Source organism: Bombina bombina, chromosome 6 (assembly GCF_027579735.1).
Source record: "Bombina bombina isolate aBomBom1 chromosome 6, aBomBom1.pri, whole genome shotgun sequence".
Classification (NCBI taxonomy): Eukaryota; Metazoa; Chordata; class Amphibia; order Anura; family Bombinatoridae; genus Bombina; species Bombina bombina.
Genome location: NC_069504.1, coordinates 925,616,608 through 925,632,332, shown reverse-complemented (window position 1 = coordinate 925,632,332; position 15,725 = coordinate 925,616,608). Strand labels below are relative to the sequence as shown.

Genomic DNA, 15,725 nt, shown 5'->3' with positions numbered 1-15,725 from the left:
CATTAAACGACTAATCAGTGGGATTCTTCTCATACTGCCTCTGCTTTTCTCTCATACTAGGTCACCTTTTTCTTCTTAAATGGAAAGAGTCCACAGCTGCATTCATTATTTTTGAGAAATAAGAACCTAGCCACCAGGAGGAGGCAAAGACAACCCCGCCAAAGGCTTAAATACTCCTCCCACTCCCCTCATCCCCCTGTCATTCTTTGCCTTTGTCCCAGGAGGATGGCAGAGAAGTGTCAGAATTTTTGTTTTTTGTCTCTTATGGAGGGTAGTACTCTTCGGCATGGGACAGGAGTTTTAAGTAGTCCTGTCAGTCTCTCAGTGAGGGCTTGGATGAAAGTTAGAGTCCAGAGATGCAGGGAGAGTCTTTCTGCGAAACCATCCCGACTCAGATTAACAACTCCTCAAGCAATCAGCGTTGTCGAACTTCGCTCCACTGCCTGCTTTCTTCTCTCGAGTCCATGACGGAGGCGATGCTACTATCCGTCACACTTGAAAGGTCCTGTTCCACGGCGTAGATTCCGATAAGATCGTTTCATTTTACTTCTCCATGTACTGTAATGTGAAAGTTTTCCCGAGAGGCTACCACCTTGCGGGTCTAACTAAATATCATAAGGGTGTCAGTGAGTCTCTTGTAGTATCTTGGAATCGAGGGTTAATATCTCCTGAGGGGGGTTATTGTACATGGGGGTTTATAATCATGTTTGTTATGTAATTCAACCTGCTTATGTGTGATGTTTATGGGCTTGCGGTTTGGAACATTGAGGCCTTTGAAAATGAATTGGGGATGTCAGGTGCCATTTTTGTTTTTATTACTTTAGTCCATATTTATATATCCTCTATCCAGTTATGGAGGATTCTGATACTGAAACTGTGCTAATTTCAGATTCAGTTACGGAGGTTTCGGATACTGAGACTATTTTGATTTCACATTCTGTGTCCGGTGACTAAGCCGGATTGGCCTCGTTGACATATGTCAACCAGTTTTGTTCCGTATGCCATTTCAGAGCGCCTGGTTCCTCGGGCTCGGGGAATCAAGGGAGTGCTTAGCCACCTGCCTCTGGGGGTCCTGTCCTCAGAGAGGAAAGTTCCCTACCAATTCATACTTCTAAACTTGCAGGTGACCTAGTTTGATTCCTCCATGCAGGGTGGCGTGCCCCCCCCCCCCCCCCCGGAGGTTGCAGCATGTTTTCGCTTCCGCATAATGTTGGCGATTGTTTGTTTGCAGAGTCCAGACGTTTATTTGAGAATGTGCTTGTGCTCTATTGTCCCAGGCCTTCCGCCTTAGGGCCTCTACAGTTCCCCACGGGTGTAACTGTCCCTGAGTATTGTGCCTTTCTTTTCAGGATTGCGTGCCTTCGCGTATTGCTTTGACATGTTTTTCAGTTATTGAATGACCCTATCGTTACCAGATAGAGATGCCCTCAGTATGGGCCGCCTATTGTACCCTCCTGTCTTGGCATTCAGTGTCCTCTATAGCTTGGGTATTGTTTTCCCAAAAGTAATGAATGCAGCTGTGGACTCTTTCCATTTAAGAAGAAAAACATATTATGCTTACCTGATAATTTCCTTCTCTTCTGATGGAAAGAGTCCACAGCTCCCCACCCGTAATTTTATGTGGGACGTCCTTATTATTCTTCTGGCACCTTTCACCCTGATATTTCTTCTACTGTTCCTTGTTCCTCGGCAGAATGACTGGGGGATGAGAGGAGTGGGAGGAGTATTTAAGCCTTTGGCTGGGTTGTCTTTGCCTCTTCCTGGTGGCCAGGTTCTTATTTCCCAAAAGTAATGAATGCAGCTGTGGACTCTCTCCATCAGAAGAAAAGGAAATGATCAGGTAAGCATAATTTTATGTTTTTTCTTCACTAAACGGTGTAGTTCCTAAGCTACCTTGTATTGTGGAGGAAGTGTATTGCCTTAACAAGCATATTCTTGTGCTCAGTCCACACGCCTGATCCCAAATTGTAGTTGTAAAGAAGCATGCAAGTAATACATTGCTTTAATTGAAAATAAATCAAAATGCTATTAGCATGTTTTATTTTTGCATTATAAAATTGCACACTTCCGTTTCCTGGGTTTTTTTTCTTTATGCTGTGGCTTTTATCTTTTTTGCCTTCTAGTTTGTGGAGGATCCATAAGGCGGTATTGCTCACTAGTGTAAACTTCTGCCGGCATGAAACGCTTGCTGGGAGGGACACACACACACACACAATATGAATAAGAGGTGAGGATTATAAGATTTAGGTAAAGGCAATTTACATGATTTAGGAAAAACAGCTTTCACTTTTTTAAAAAGAAAAAGCAAAGCAGCACATTGTTTATTCAAATCATTGCTTCCATTAGATTAATATACAAACATTTAGAATGTAAACGATATCTTTATTTTGGGACACTTCTGGCTGTTTGAGCAGAAGTATTATTTGAACACTACAGCATATACCAATAGTTAAAGCTTTTACCAGAAGCTGCTGCTTCTTTTTTTTTTTTTGTAATGCAAAAATGCCTCCTATTTAAAGTGTGAATTGTGTCCTTTCATTCATAAAGTATCTTCATTGTTGAATATGAAATGGCACAAAGGCAGCATAGGTGTCATCACATCCAAAGATGTTACTGAGATTTTAAGGGGTAGCACCAAATTCACGCAAATGCAGAATAAACTCTAGTATATTCACTGTTTTTACGTTTTAAAACTGCACTAATATGCATTGCAATATGTATTATAAATAATAAATACTCACAAAACATTCCTTTTTGAAGAAATAAATGTTTATTTTAAGATCTTCAGTACATACAGCAGTTATTTTGAGACTGTCTGTGTATAGGGTAATAGTACTACAGTGAATGTTGGTGAATAGCCCCTCATAAGGATAGTAGAAATATGAATTCCTACAGTGTCAAATCCCTGCCCATTTTGCAGACTAAATTATGTCCCTCTTAGACAGAGACAGCCAACCTGCAGACCATGTCTGTCCCTCCAAAGTTATGTGGGTTTTTTTTTGTGTGAATACTACTCAGCAGGAAAAAAAAAAGTAATTAATTGGGAAAAAGCATTTTCTTTCTTACTTTCCTCTTTATGGTAAGTATTGTACAGACTCAGGACTACATCAATAATATGCTAATGAACTCCTTTAGTGTGAATGTGCGTTTTAAATGTTTCCAAAAGATTCAATGGATTCTATTTTATACATATTTCTCCAACATAGGTGTGTCCGGTCCACGGCGTCATCCTTACTTGTGGGATATTCTCCTCCCCAACAGGAAATGGCAAAGAGCCCAGCAAAGCTGGTCACATGATCCCTCCTAGGCTCCGCCTTCCCCAGTCATTCTCTTTGCCGTTGCACAGGCAACATCTCCACGGAGATGGCTTAGAGTTTTTTGGTGTTTAAATCCAGAAAATCAAAACTTCTAAGCTCTTGTCAAGTACTTCATTCTGTTCTTCTTCCTTCCATAGCGCAGTGCATGGAAGTAATAGGTTTGATGGTCGCGGCAATGGACATAGTTCCTTTTGCGCGAATTCATCTAAGACCATTACAACTGTGCATGCTCAGTCTGACCCTGGACAACCTGTCACAAGGGATGAGCTTCCGCAGACCAGAGTGGGTCATTGTCACGACCGACGCCAGTCTGGTGGGCTGGGGCGCGGTCTGGGAACCCCTGAAAGCTCAGGGTCTTTGGTCTCGGGAAGAATCTCTTCTCCCGATAAATATTCTGGAACTGAGAGCGATATTCAATGCTCTCAAGGCTTGGCCTCAGCTAGCAAAGGCCAAATTCATACGGTTTCAATCAGACAACATGACGACTGTTGCATATATCAACCATCAGGGGGGAACAAGGAGTTCCCTGGCGATGGAAGAAGTGACCAAAATAATTCAATGGGCGGAGACTCACTCCTGCCACTTGTCTGCAATCCACATCCCAGGAGTGGAAAATTGGGAAGCGGATTTTCTGAGTCGTCAGACATTTCATCCGGGGGAGTGGGAACTCCATCCGGAAATCTTTGCCCAAATAATTCAATTGTGGGGCATTCCAGACATGGATCTGATGGCGTCTCGTCAGAACTTCAAGGTTCCTTGCTACGGGTCCAGATCCAAGGATCCCAAGGCGACTCTAGTGGATGCACTAGTAGCACCTTGGAGCTTCAACCTAGCTTATGTGTTCCCACCGTTTCCTCTCATCCCCAGGCTGGTAGCCAGGATCAAACAGGAGAGGGTATCGGTGATCTTGATAGCTCCTGCGTGGCCACGCAGGACTTGGTATGCAGATCTGGTGAATATGTCATCGGCTCCACCATGGAAGCTGCCTTTGAGACAGGACCTTCTTGTTCAAGGTCCGTTCGAAAATCCGAATCTGGCCTCACTCCAACTGACTGCTTGGAGATTGAACGCTTGATTTTATCAAAGCGAGGGTTCTCAGATTCTGTCATTGATACTCTTGTTCAGGCCAGAAAGCCTGTAACTAGAAAAATCTACCATAAAATATGGAAAAAATATATCTGTTGGTGTGAATCTAAAGGATTCCCATGGAACAAGATAAAAATTCCTAAGATTCTATCCTTTCTTCAAGAAGGTTTGGAGAAAGGATTATCTGTTTTACTTCACAAAAAGCTGGCGGCTGTGCCAGATGTTCAAGCTTTTGTTCAGGCTCTGGTTAGAATCAAGCCTGTTTACAAACCTTTGACTCCTCCTTGGAGTCTTAATTTAGTTCTTTCAGTTCTTCAGGGGGTTCCGTTTGAACCCCTACATTCCGTTGATATCAAGTTATTATCTTGGAAAGTTTTGTTTTTGGTTGCAATTTCTTCTGCTAGAAGAGTTTCAGAGTTATCTGCTCTGCAGTGTTCTCCTCCTTATCTGGTGTTCCATGCAGATAAGGTGGTTTTGCGTACTAAACCTGGTTTTCTTCCGAAAGTTGTTTCTAACAAAAATATTAACCAGGAGATAGTCGTGCCTTCTTTGTGTCCGAATCCAGTTTCAAAGAAGGAACGTTTGTTGCACAATTTGGATGTAGTTCGTGCTCTAAAATTCTATTTAGAGGCTACAAAGGATTTCAGACAAACATCTTCCTTGTTTGTTGTTTATTCTGGTAAAAGGAGAGGTCAAAAAGCAATTTCTACCTCTCTCTCTTTTTGGCTTAAAAGCATCATCAGATTGGCTTATGAGACTGCCGGACGGCAGCCTCCTGAAAGAATCACAGCTCATTCCACTAGGGCCGTGGCTTCCACATGGGCCTTCAAGAACGAGGCTTCTGTTGATCAGATATGTAAGGCAGCGACTTGGTCTTCACTGCACACTTTTACTAAATTTTACAAATTTGATACTTTTGCTTCTTCTGAGGCTATTTTTGGGAGAAAGGTTTTGCAAGCCGTGGTGCCTTCCATCTAGGTGACCTGATTTGCTCCCTCCCTTCATCCGTGTCCTAAAGCTTTGGTATTGGTTCCCACAAGTAAGGATGACGCCGTGGACCGGACACACCTATGTTGGAGAAAACAGAATTTATGTTTACCTGATAAATTACTTTCTCCAACGGTGTGTCCGGTCCACGGCCCGCCATGGTTTTTTAATCAGGTCTGATGATTTATTTTCTCTAACTACAGTCACCACGGTATCATATGATTTCTCCTATGCAAATATTCCTCCTTTACGTCGGTCGAATGACTGGGGAAGGCGGAGCCTAGGAGGGATCATGTGACCAGCTTTGCTGGGCTCTTTGCCATTTCCTGTTGGGGAGGAGAATATCCCACAAGTAAGGATGACGCCGTGGACCGGACACACCGTTGGAGAAAGTAATTTATCAGGTAAACATAAATTCTGTTTTTTTTTTTCTTTTACAGAACCTTGAACAGGAAAAATACTCCCTTCAACGAGAAGTTGAACTTAAAAACCGCATGCTGGAAAGTGTGGCTTCTGAATGTGAAAATATTAAACAGCAGCAAAAAGTTAGTCTTGACCAGCTGCAAGAACAACTGGAAAGAACCCATAATCGTGAAATCAATGAGCTTAAAGATAAGGTGGGAATCGCACTCAAATACAAATAATAAAATACATTCTCTTTGTTTTCCTACTCCAGTCCTTAAAGGGATACTAACCCCTCATTTTTTCTTTCATGATTCAGATAGAGCATACAATTTTAAGCAACTTTCTAATTTACTCCTATTATCAATTTTTCTTTGTTCTCATGTTATCTTGATTTGAAAAAGCAGTAATAAAAGGTTAGGAGCCGGCCCATTTTTTAGTTCAGCACCTTGGTAGAGCTTGCTGATTGGTTTGCTACATTTAGCCACAAATCAGCAAGTGCTACCCATGTGCTGAACAAAAAATGGTCTGGCTCTAAAGCTTACAGTACTGCTTTTTCAAATCAAGATAGCATGAGAACAAAGAAAAATTGATAATAGGAGTAAATTAGAAAGGTGCTTAAAATCTCATGCTCTATCTGAATCATGAAATAAAAAAATTGGGTTTAGTATCCCTTTAAGGCACACCAATGAGCCAGATTTTCATGAACTAGAGCTGTATAATCAGCTGCTGGGTGAGAGCAGGTTAGTAGCCATGGTTACTGATCAGCTGATTATATCACTTGTGCGCTAGTTGAGATATCATGAACATTTGGCCCATTTGTGTGCCCTGAGTTGAAAAACAGTTCTCTAATTTATTAAATTTTTTTATTTTAGCATTACCAACACTGCAAGTCTATGAAAGTAATGCTCTGGAGCCCCAGATAACTGCAATCAATGAACACTTAGCCAATTATCAGTTATGAGATATGTACCAAAATATAAACGGAGCTGTTAAGGCATCAGGATAATTCATAGTTGTATTAAAAAAAAATACTTATCTAAATTTTTTCCAAGATTAGCGATTGGTACATACACATCAATCGGCTTCCCAATTAGATGCTGGATTTGCGCAGCAAAATGTGTGAAATATCTAATTATAGTAATTTTAATAATAAGTAATAACACATTTATAAAGCTTTGTAGATCTATATTACATTGTTTTTACAATATTCTGTTTTTGATTGTTTTTAAATGAACAAGTTACATTTTTATTTATTTTAAAATTATATAATAAAACAGTAATTATTATTATACTTTATTTATGAAGCGCCATCATATTCCGCAGCGCTGTCCATTGATACAGTTAATTTAAATAAAACAATATAAAACTTCTAAGACACAGGACAAAATTTACAAACACATACAGGAGGAATTGATGGCCCTATTCCCGTGGGAACTTACAATCTAGAAGGGTAGGGGGTTGAGAAACAGGAGGTGATGACTGCAAGATTGAGAAAGATGTTAATACAGAGTTAGAGGAGGGAAATATTGTTAGGTAAGAGAAATATTATTGAGTTGGGTGGTTGGCTTCTCTGAACAGAAAAGTCTTCAGAGAGCATTTAAAGGAAGAAAGATTAGGGCAAAGCCTGACAGCACGAGGGAGAGTGTTCCAGATGGTAGGTGCTGCACGACAGAAGTCCTGCAGTCTAGCATGAGAGGAAGTGATAGTCGCAGATGCAAGGAGCAGGTCATTGTTGGATCTTAGTTGGCGGGCTGGAGTATGCTTGTGTATTAGAGAGGATAGATAGAGGGGAGAGGTGTTGGTGAGCGCTTTGTATACAAGGGTGAGAATTTAAAATTTAATTCTGCTGTGTATGGGGATCCAATGAAGGGACTAGCAGAGAGGTGCAGCAGATAAAGAGCAACGGCAAAGGTGGATCAGCCTGGCAGAGGCATTTAGGATGGATTGAAGGGGGGAGAGGCGGGAAAGAGGAAGGCCAGTAAGTAGGTTATTGCAGTAGTCAAGTCGGGAAATAACAAGGGAGTGGATTATATGCTTTGTGGTGTTAGCGCACAGGAAAGGTCGAATCTTCGGAATGTTGTGGCAGGATGTAGAAAGCGATTGGATATGGGGGGTGAAGGATAGATTTAAGTCAAGTGTAACTCTGAGGCAGCGGACTTGGGGCGATGGGGAAATGGTGATGCCGTCAACAGGGATAGAGAAGTCACAAGTCGGCGTAGAGCTAGAGAGGGGGATAAGAAGGAGCTCAGTCTTGGACATGTTAATCTTTAGGTGGTGAGAAGCCATCCAGGAAGAAATACCAGATAGGCAGTCGCTGACATGAGAAAGGACAGAGGGAGAGAGAGCAGGGTTGGAGAGGTAAATCTGGGTGTCATCAGCATAGAGGTGATATTTGAAGCCATAACTGTTGATAAGTTTACCCAGCGAAGAAGTATAGATGGAGAAGAGTAGAGGACCCAGAACAGATCCTTGAGGTACTCCAACAGATAGGCATTGGAGAGGAGTCGTCGCCGGCAAATGACACAGAAAACGACCTGTGAGAACGATAAGAGTGAATCCAGGAAAGGGCAGTGTCACAGAGGCCAAAAGAGCTAAGGGTGTGTAGGAGGAGGGGGTGGTTAACTGTGTCGAAGGCAGCTGAGAGGTCAAGTAAGATGAGTATAGAGTAGTGTCCAATATTTTTAGCAGAGAGAAGATTGTTAGTAACCTTGGTAAGGGCAGTTTCAGTTGAGTGTTTGGGGCGGAATCCGGATTGCAGGGGGTCAAGCAAGGAGTTGGCAGACAGGAAATGGGTTAGGCAAATGTAAACTAGTTTTTCAAGGATTTTTGATGTTAGTGGAAGCAGTTATATGGGGCGGTAGCTTTCAGGAGAATTGGGGTCAAGGGAGGGTTTTTTGAGTATGGGAGTAACCTTTGCATGTTTGAAAGAAGATTGTAATGAGCCGGTAGAGAGAGAGGTTAAAGATCTGGGTAAGAGCAGGAGTGAAGGTGGAAGATACGGAGAGTATTAGATGGGAAGGGATAGGGTCGAGCGGGCAGGTAGTGAGGTGTGAGGAAGATAGTAAGGAAGAAACTTCATTCTCAGTGGCTGGATGGAAGATGCAGAGGGAGTAACTGGGCCTGGAATATTGCAGGTTGGTGTTGGGATGTTGCTTCGAATAGTACGTGTTTTGTTTAAGAAGTAGTCTGCCAGGTCTTGAGCACTAAAGACAGATGGAGGGGGTGGAGCAGGAGGGTAGAGGAGATTGTTAAAGGTGGAGAAGTCTCGTTTAGGGTTTGAGGAAAGAGTAGATATAAGAGACGAGAAGTAGGTTTGCTTGGCTAAGTGAAGGGTAGAATTGTATGAACGAAGAATAAACTTATAGTGTATGAAGTTAGGTTCAGAGTGAGTTTTCCTCCAGACACGCTCAGCAGTACGGGAGCATTTTTGCAAATAGCATGTTTGCTGAGAGTGCCAGGGCTGCAACTGACGGCGTGATGTTTTGCGCAGCTGGGGAGGTGCAAGTGTCTAGTGCAGAGGACAGCGTTTTGTGATAGTGGGCTGTTGCGAGATCAGGGCAGGTTATAGTGGAAGTGTGAGAAAGGAGATCTTGAATATTTTTTGAAAATTGGAGCGGATCCACAGCATGTAGATTTCTACAGGTGCGCGAATGGGATGGAGGAGTGGGTTTAGCTGTTGCATTAATATTATAGGTGACTAGGTGATGGTCAGAAATGGTAAAAGAGCGACAGGTGAGGTCAGATATAGAACAGAGGTAGGAAAATACCAGGTCGATGGAGTGCCCATCACAGTGGGTAAGGAATAGGGTGGATTGTGAGAGACCGAAGGAGGATGTGAGTGAAATAAGTTTAGAGGCAGCAGGGGCAGACGGGTTGTCAATGAGAATGTTGAAGTCCCCAAGAATTAGGGTTGGTATATTTGTAGAGAGAAAGTGAGGAAGTCAGGCGGCAAAGTTGTCAAGGAAATGGGAGGTAGGTCCACGATGGCGATAGATGACTGCCACTTTGAGGGAGAGGGGGGAGAACAGGCGAATGCAGTGGACTTCAAAGGAGGAGAAGGAGAGAGATGGGATTGGAGGTAGGTAGTGATAAGTGCAGGAGGGGGAGAGCAGGATTCCCATTATCCAGTAATATTCTTATCTTCACTTCATTAATGCTGTACAATTTCAGATGGAAAAGCTGAAAGCAGAATTAGATGAAGCAAGGCTGAGTGAAAAACAACTGAAGCACAAACTAGACCATCAGAATGAGATACTAGTGAATAAATCAGAAGAGCTGCGGATGATGTCTGAACGTGCCCATGAAAGCATGTCATCAGAAATGTTGACCCTTCAGCTTGAAAAAAATGAAATTGAAAGTGCAAAGGTTTGTAACTAACCCTCATAGTTCAGCTACTTATTGCAATGATGTCTGTGTGATCATGCATTTCTAAATAAATATATATATATATATATATATATATATATATATATATATATATATATATATATATATATATATATATATATATATACACACACACACACAAACACCTCAAACTTTCAAATCCTAAGCTACTAGCCACTTCTGATACCACCCATTAACCGCCCACACCCAGTACTTCATGCATGGGGGGCTGTCTGTGCCCGGTGCAGCACAAAATCTAAATATGAAATAGAAATATACAGCTTCAGTAGGTTAGTAAGAGACTCCAATCTCACTCGCAGTGGCTGGCATAAGAAAGTAAATCGATAAAAACCTAATGATCAGACCTTATCTTGTGGCAATGTACATGAGTTGGGGAGGCAGGAGGAGAGCAAACTGCAGGTTTATCCTCAAATGTCTGCTGTGTGTAATTAAGTAAAATAATTATGTGGGACCCCAGGGGCCTTAATTCTCACTCAACATACACCGGCTTAGTAGCCAATCTATATAGAGAAGTCTACAATATAATACAAGCAAGTATTATTATTTATGTTCAGATGCTTCACTGATGTTAGTGGATGTACGTGCATGAATAGAATATTACTGCGCGCCAGCAAAAGAATAATAGCGCACATCCAAAACACCACATCGTGCCTAACATTCCACAAACCTAACATCAATGGCGTGCCTGAACATAAATAATAAGACCTGTACTATATAAAATCTGTGGGTGACTTAGGATATCCTGTCCAGTCTGAGAGTGCAATTCATTTCTGTGTTTTATATGTACTTAGGGAAATTACAAATGCCTGTGTCACCCTGGGTGGTTCCCAGTTTGCTAGTTTGAAAGTATGCATTGTGTGGCTGCTTGGTTAGGGGGACGAGACCTTGACATGGTCCTGGGCTTAAACGGTTTGGTGCCAAATGCAACTGACTCTCCCATTTTTGCTTTCAAATATTAGTGTTCCTGCTAGTGAGTGCTATGTTTTCTGTGTGTTGTGTTGATTTGTGCCGTTAGGGTTTTTTGTTTTTGTTTGCTGCAATAACAGAACCCTTTAACCATTTGCCTTATTTGGAAGAGCCAATCCAGGTGTAACCTACCACTATCAATTTGTTTACAATAGAGAACTCTGGGTAAGATATGCAAACGATAGAGAGAAAACATCTTATGCTTTTTGCTTTCAGCACTATGTTTAACCACAGTATCATAATTTATTTTTAAACAAAATTGCAATATTTTGTTTAATGTCATTTTGTTAGATGCAAGAGAGGGGGCTGGCTTTCATGTACAGTATATTATTTTAACTTTTACTGCTTTTAGATTTTCTTTCCAATATACCTTTTTATAGGTAAACTATTTACTTTTATTCCTTATTCTATAGGACATTATAGAAAAAGAGCTCAATGAATTACAGTATCGGCAGCAACAACTTATACTAACGAACACCAACCGACACCGGCAACTTGAGCGTCTGCAGGAGGATAAGGAAGAGAGAGAAAAAGAAGTGGTTGCTTACTTCAGTGCCTTAGAGGTAATAATCCTGTGTTCAAGGGAAAACATTTCTGTGATGTTATTGTAGTTGTAACATTTACTTATAATCGTAGCTTATGCCAACAAGCACGTTATACAATACAAAACATAATTACAAAGTTTTAGTACAACATTTAATGTAACTATCATATTTACAAATGCAGTTGCTAGATCCCATGTTTGATAGACCATAACATTGGAAAAACAATTAATGATATTTTGCCTTCTGTATGTGCTAAAAAATCAATCAAAGTGGCATTCTAGTCAAAGTCAATATTTCATGATTCAGATAAGGCATGCAAATTTTAAACGGCTTTTCAATTTACTTTTATCGTCAAATTTGCTTTGTTCTCTTGGTATTTTTTGTTGAAAGCTAAACCTAGTTAGGCTCATATGCTAATTTGTAAACCATTGAAGGCCGCCTCTTATCAGTACATTATGACATTATTTCACAACTAGACAGCGCTAGTTAATTTATTCCATATAGATAACATTGTCCTCACTCCTGTTGAGTTATTTGAGTCAGCACTGATTGGCCAAAATGCAAGTCTGTCAAAGAACTGAAATAAGGGGTCAGTCTGCACAGACTTGGATACAAGGTAATCATAGAGGTAAAAAGTCTATTAATATAACAATGTTTAAAAATGTGTAAAAAAGGGATTATCTATCTTTTATACAATAAAAAGTTTAGAGTAGATTTCTTCTGTTATGTGTGATCAGTCCACGGGTCATCATTACTTCTGGGATATTATCTGCTCCCCTACAGGAAGTGCAAGAGGATTCACCCAGCAGAGTTGCTATATAGCTCCTCCCCTCTACGTCACCCCCAGTCATTCTCTTGCACCCAAAGACTAGATAGGAGGTGTGAGAGGACTATGGTGATTATACTTAGTTTTTATAACTTCAATCAAAAGTTTGTTATTTTACAATAGCACCGGAGCGTGTTATTACTTCTCTGGCAGAGTTTGAAGAAGAATCTACCAGAGTTTTTCTTATGATTTTAACCGGAGTAGTTAAGATCATATTGCTGTTTCTCGGCCATCTGAGGGAGGTAAAAGCTTCAGATCAGGGGACAGCGGGCAGTTGAATCTGCATTGAGGTATGTAGCAGTTTTTATTTTCTGAATGGAATTGATGAGAAAATCCTGCCATACCGTTATAATGACATGTATGTATACTCTACACTTCAGTATTCTGGGGATGGTATTTCACCGGAATTACTCTGTAAAAGTACATTAAACCTTTTAATAGGTATTTAATTCATGTTAAACGCTTTTGCTGGAATGTAGAATCGTTTGCATTTCTGAGGTACTGAGTGAATAAATATTTGGGCATTATTTTTCCACTTGGCAGTTTGCTTGTTTTGATTATGACAGTTTCGTTTCTCTCTCACTGCTGTGTGTGAGGGGGAGGGGCCGTTTTTGGCGCTCTTTGCTACGCATCAAAAAATTCCAGTCAGTTACTCTTGTATTTTCTGCATGATCCGGTTCATCTCTAACAGAACTCAGGGGTATTCAAACTTCTTTGAAGGGAGGTAGATTCTCTCAGCAGAGCTGTGAGACTTATGTAGTGACTGTGTTTTAAAAACGTTGCTCTGTGATTTTTATGTTTAAAATTTAATTAGTGTTACTTTACTAATGGGAACAAATCTTTGCTAACAAGTTGTGTTGTTTTTAAAGAGTGATGCTATAACTTTTTTTTTTTCAGTTCATTATTTCAACTGTCATTTAATCGTTTAGTGCTTCTTTGAGGCACAGTACGTTTTTTGTTAAATAAGATTGTAACCAAGTTGCATGTTTATTGCTAGTGTGTTAAACATGTCTGATTCAGAGGAAGATACCTGTGTCATTTGTTCCAATGCCAAGGTGGAGCCCAATAGAAATTTATGTACTAACTGTATTGATGCTACTTTAAATAAAAGCCAATCTGTACAAATTGAACAAATTTCACCAAACAGCGAGGGGAGAGTTATGCCGTCTAACTCGCCTCACGTGTCAGTACCTGCGTCTCCCGCCCGGGAGGTGCGTGATATTATGGCGCCTAGTACATCTGGGCAGCCATTACAGATAACATTACAAGATATGGCTACTGTTATGACTGAAGTTTTGGCTAAGTTACCAGAACTAAGAGGCAAGCGTGATCACTCTGGGGTGAGAACAGAGTGCGCTGATAATTCTAGGGCCATGTCTGATACTGCGTCACAGCTTGCAGAGCATGAGGACGGAGAGCTTCATTCTGTAGGTGACGGTTCTGATCCAAGCAGATTGGATTCAGATATTTCAAATTTTAAATTTAAATTGGAAAACCTCCGTGTATTACTAGGGGAGGTCTTAGCGGCTCTTAACGATTGTAACACTGTTGCAATACCAGAGAAAATGTGTAGGTTGGATAAATACTTTGCGGTACCGGCGAGTACTGACGTTTTTCCTATACCTAAGAGATTAACTGAAATTGTTACTAAGGAGTGGGATAGACCCGGTGTGCCGTTCTCACCCCCTCCAATATTTAGAAAGATGTTTCCAATAGACGCCACCACACGGGACTTATGGCAAACGGTCCCTAAGGTGGAGGGAGCAGTTTCTACTTTAGCTAAGCGCACCACTATCCCGGTGGAGGATAGCTGTGCTTTTTCAGATCCTATGGATAAAAAATTAGAGGGTTACCTTAAGAAAATGTTTGTTCAACAAGGTTTTATATTGCAACCCCTTGCATGCATCGCGCCGATTACGGCTGCGGCAGCATTTTGGATTGAGTCTCTGGAAGAGAACCTTAGTTCCGCTACGCTGGACGACATTACGGACAGGCTTAGAGTCCTTAAACTAGCTAATTCATTCATTTCGGAGGCCGTAGTACATTTAACCAAACTTACGGCTAAGAATTCAGGATTCGCCATTCAGGCACGTAGGGCGCTGTGGCTAAAATCCTGGTCGGCTGATGTAACTTCTAAGTCCAAATTACTTAATATACCTTTCAAGGGGCAAACTTTATTTGGGCCCGGTTTGAAAGAAATTATCGCTGACATTACAGGAGGTAAGGGCCACGCTCTACCTCAAGACAAAGCCAAAGCTAAGGCTAGACAGTCTAATTTTCGTCCCTTTCGGAATTTCAAAGCAGGTGCAGCATCAACTTCCACTGCACCAAAACAGGAAGGAGCTGTTGCTCGTTACAGACAAGGCTGGAAACCTAACCAGTCCTGGAATAAGGGCAAGCAGGCCAGAAAACCTGCTGCTGCCCCTAAGACAGCATGAACCGAGGGCCCCCGATCCGGGACCGGATCTAGTGGGGGGCAGACTCTCTCTCTTCGCCCAGGCTTGGGCAAGAGATGTCCAGGATCCCTGGGCGCTAGAGATCATATCTCAGGGATACCTTCTAGACTTCAAATTATCTCCCCCAAGAGGGAGATTTCATCTGTCAAGGTTGTCAACAAACCAAATAAAGAAATACGCGTTTCTACGCTGTGTACAAGATCTATTATTAATGGGAGTGATCCATCCGGTTCCGCGGTCGGAACAAGGACAAGGGTTTTACTCAAACCTGTTTGTGGTTCCCAAAAAAGAGGGAACTTTCAGGCCAATCTTGGATTTAAAGATCCTAAACAAATTCCTAAGAGTTCCATCGTTCAAAATGGAAACTATTCGGACAATCTTACCCATGATCCAAAAGGGTCAATACATGACCACAGTGGATTTAAAGGATGCTTACCTTCACATACCGATTCACAAAGATCATTACCGGTATCTAAGGTTTGCCTTTTTAGACAGGCATTACCAGTTTGTAGCCTTTCCATTCGGATTGGCTACGGCTCCAAGAATCTTCACAAAGGTTCTGGGTGCCCTTCTAGCGGTTCTGAGACCGCGAGGAATTTCGGTAGCTCCGTACCTAGACGACATTCTGATACAAGCTTCAAGCTTTCAAACTGCCAAGTCTCATACAGAGTTAGTTCTGGCATTTCTAAGGTCGCATGGATGGAAAGTGAACGAAAAGAAGAGTTCTCTC

At 41.5% G+C, this 15,725-nt stretch overlaps 1 protein-coding gene across 2 annotated transcripts in view; it reads left to right on the top strand.

Annotated features, from left to right (window-relative positions):
- The window catches only part of SPDL1 (spindle apparatus coiled-coil protein 1), a 293,738-nt gene that overhangs the window by 28,784 nt on the left and 249,229 nt on the right, over positions 1 to 15,725 (top strand). For both annotated transcript variants that reach the window (XM_053718566.1, XM_053718565.1), the window contains exons 3-5: positions 5,831 to 6,007; positions 9,966 to 10,160; positions 11,582 to 11,731. In XM_053718566.1, the coding sequence (XP_053574541.1) occupies positions 5,831 to 6,007; positions 9,966 to 10,160; positions 11,582 to 11,731 (522 nt within the window). The remainder of the gene's footprint in view (positions 1 to 5,830; positions 6,008 to 9,965; positions 10,161 to 11,581; positions 11,732 to 15,725) is intronic.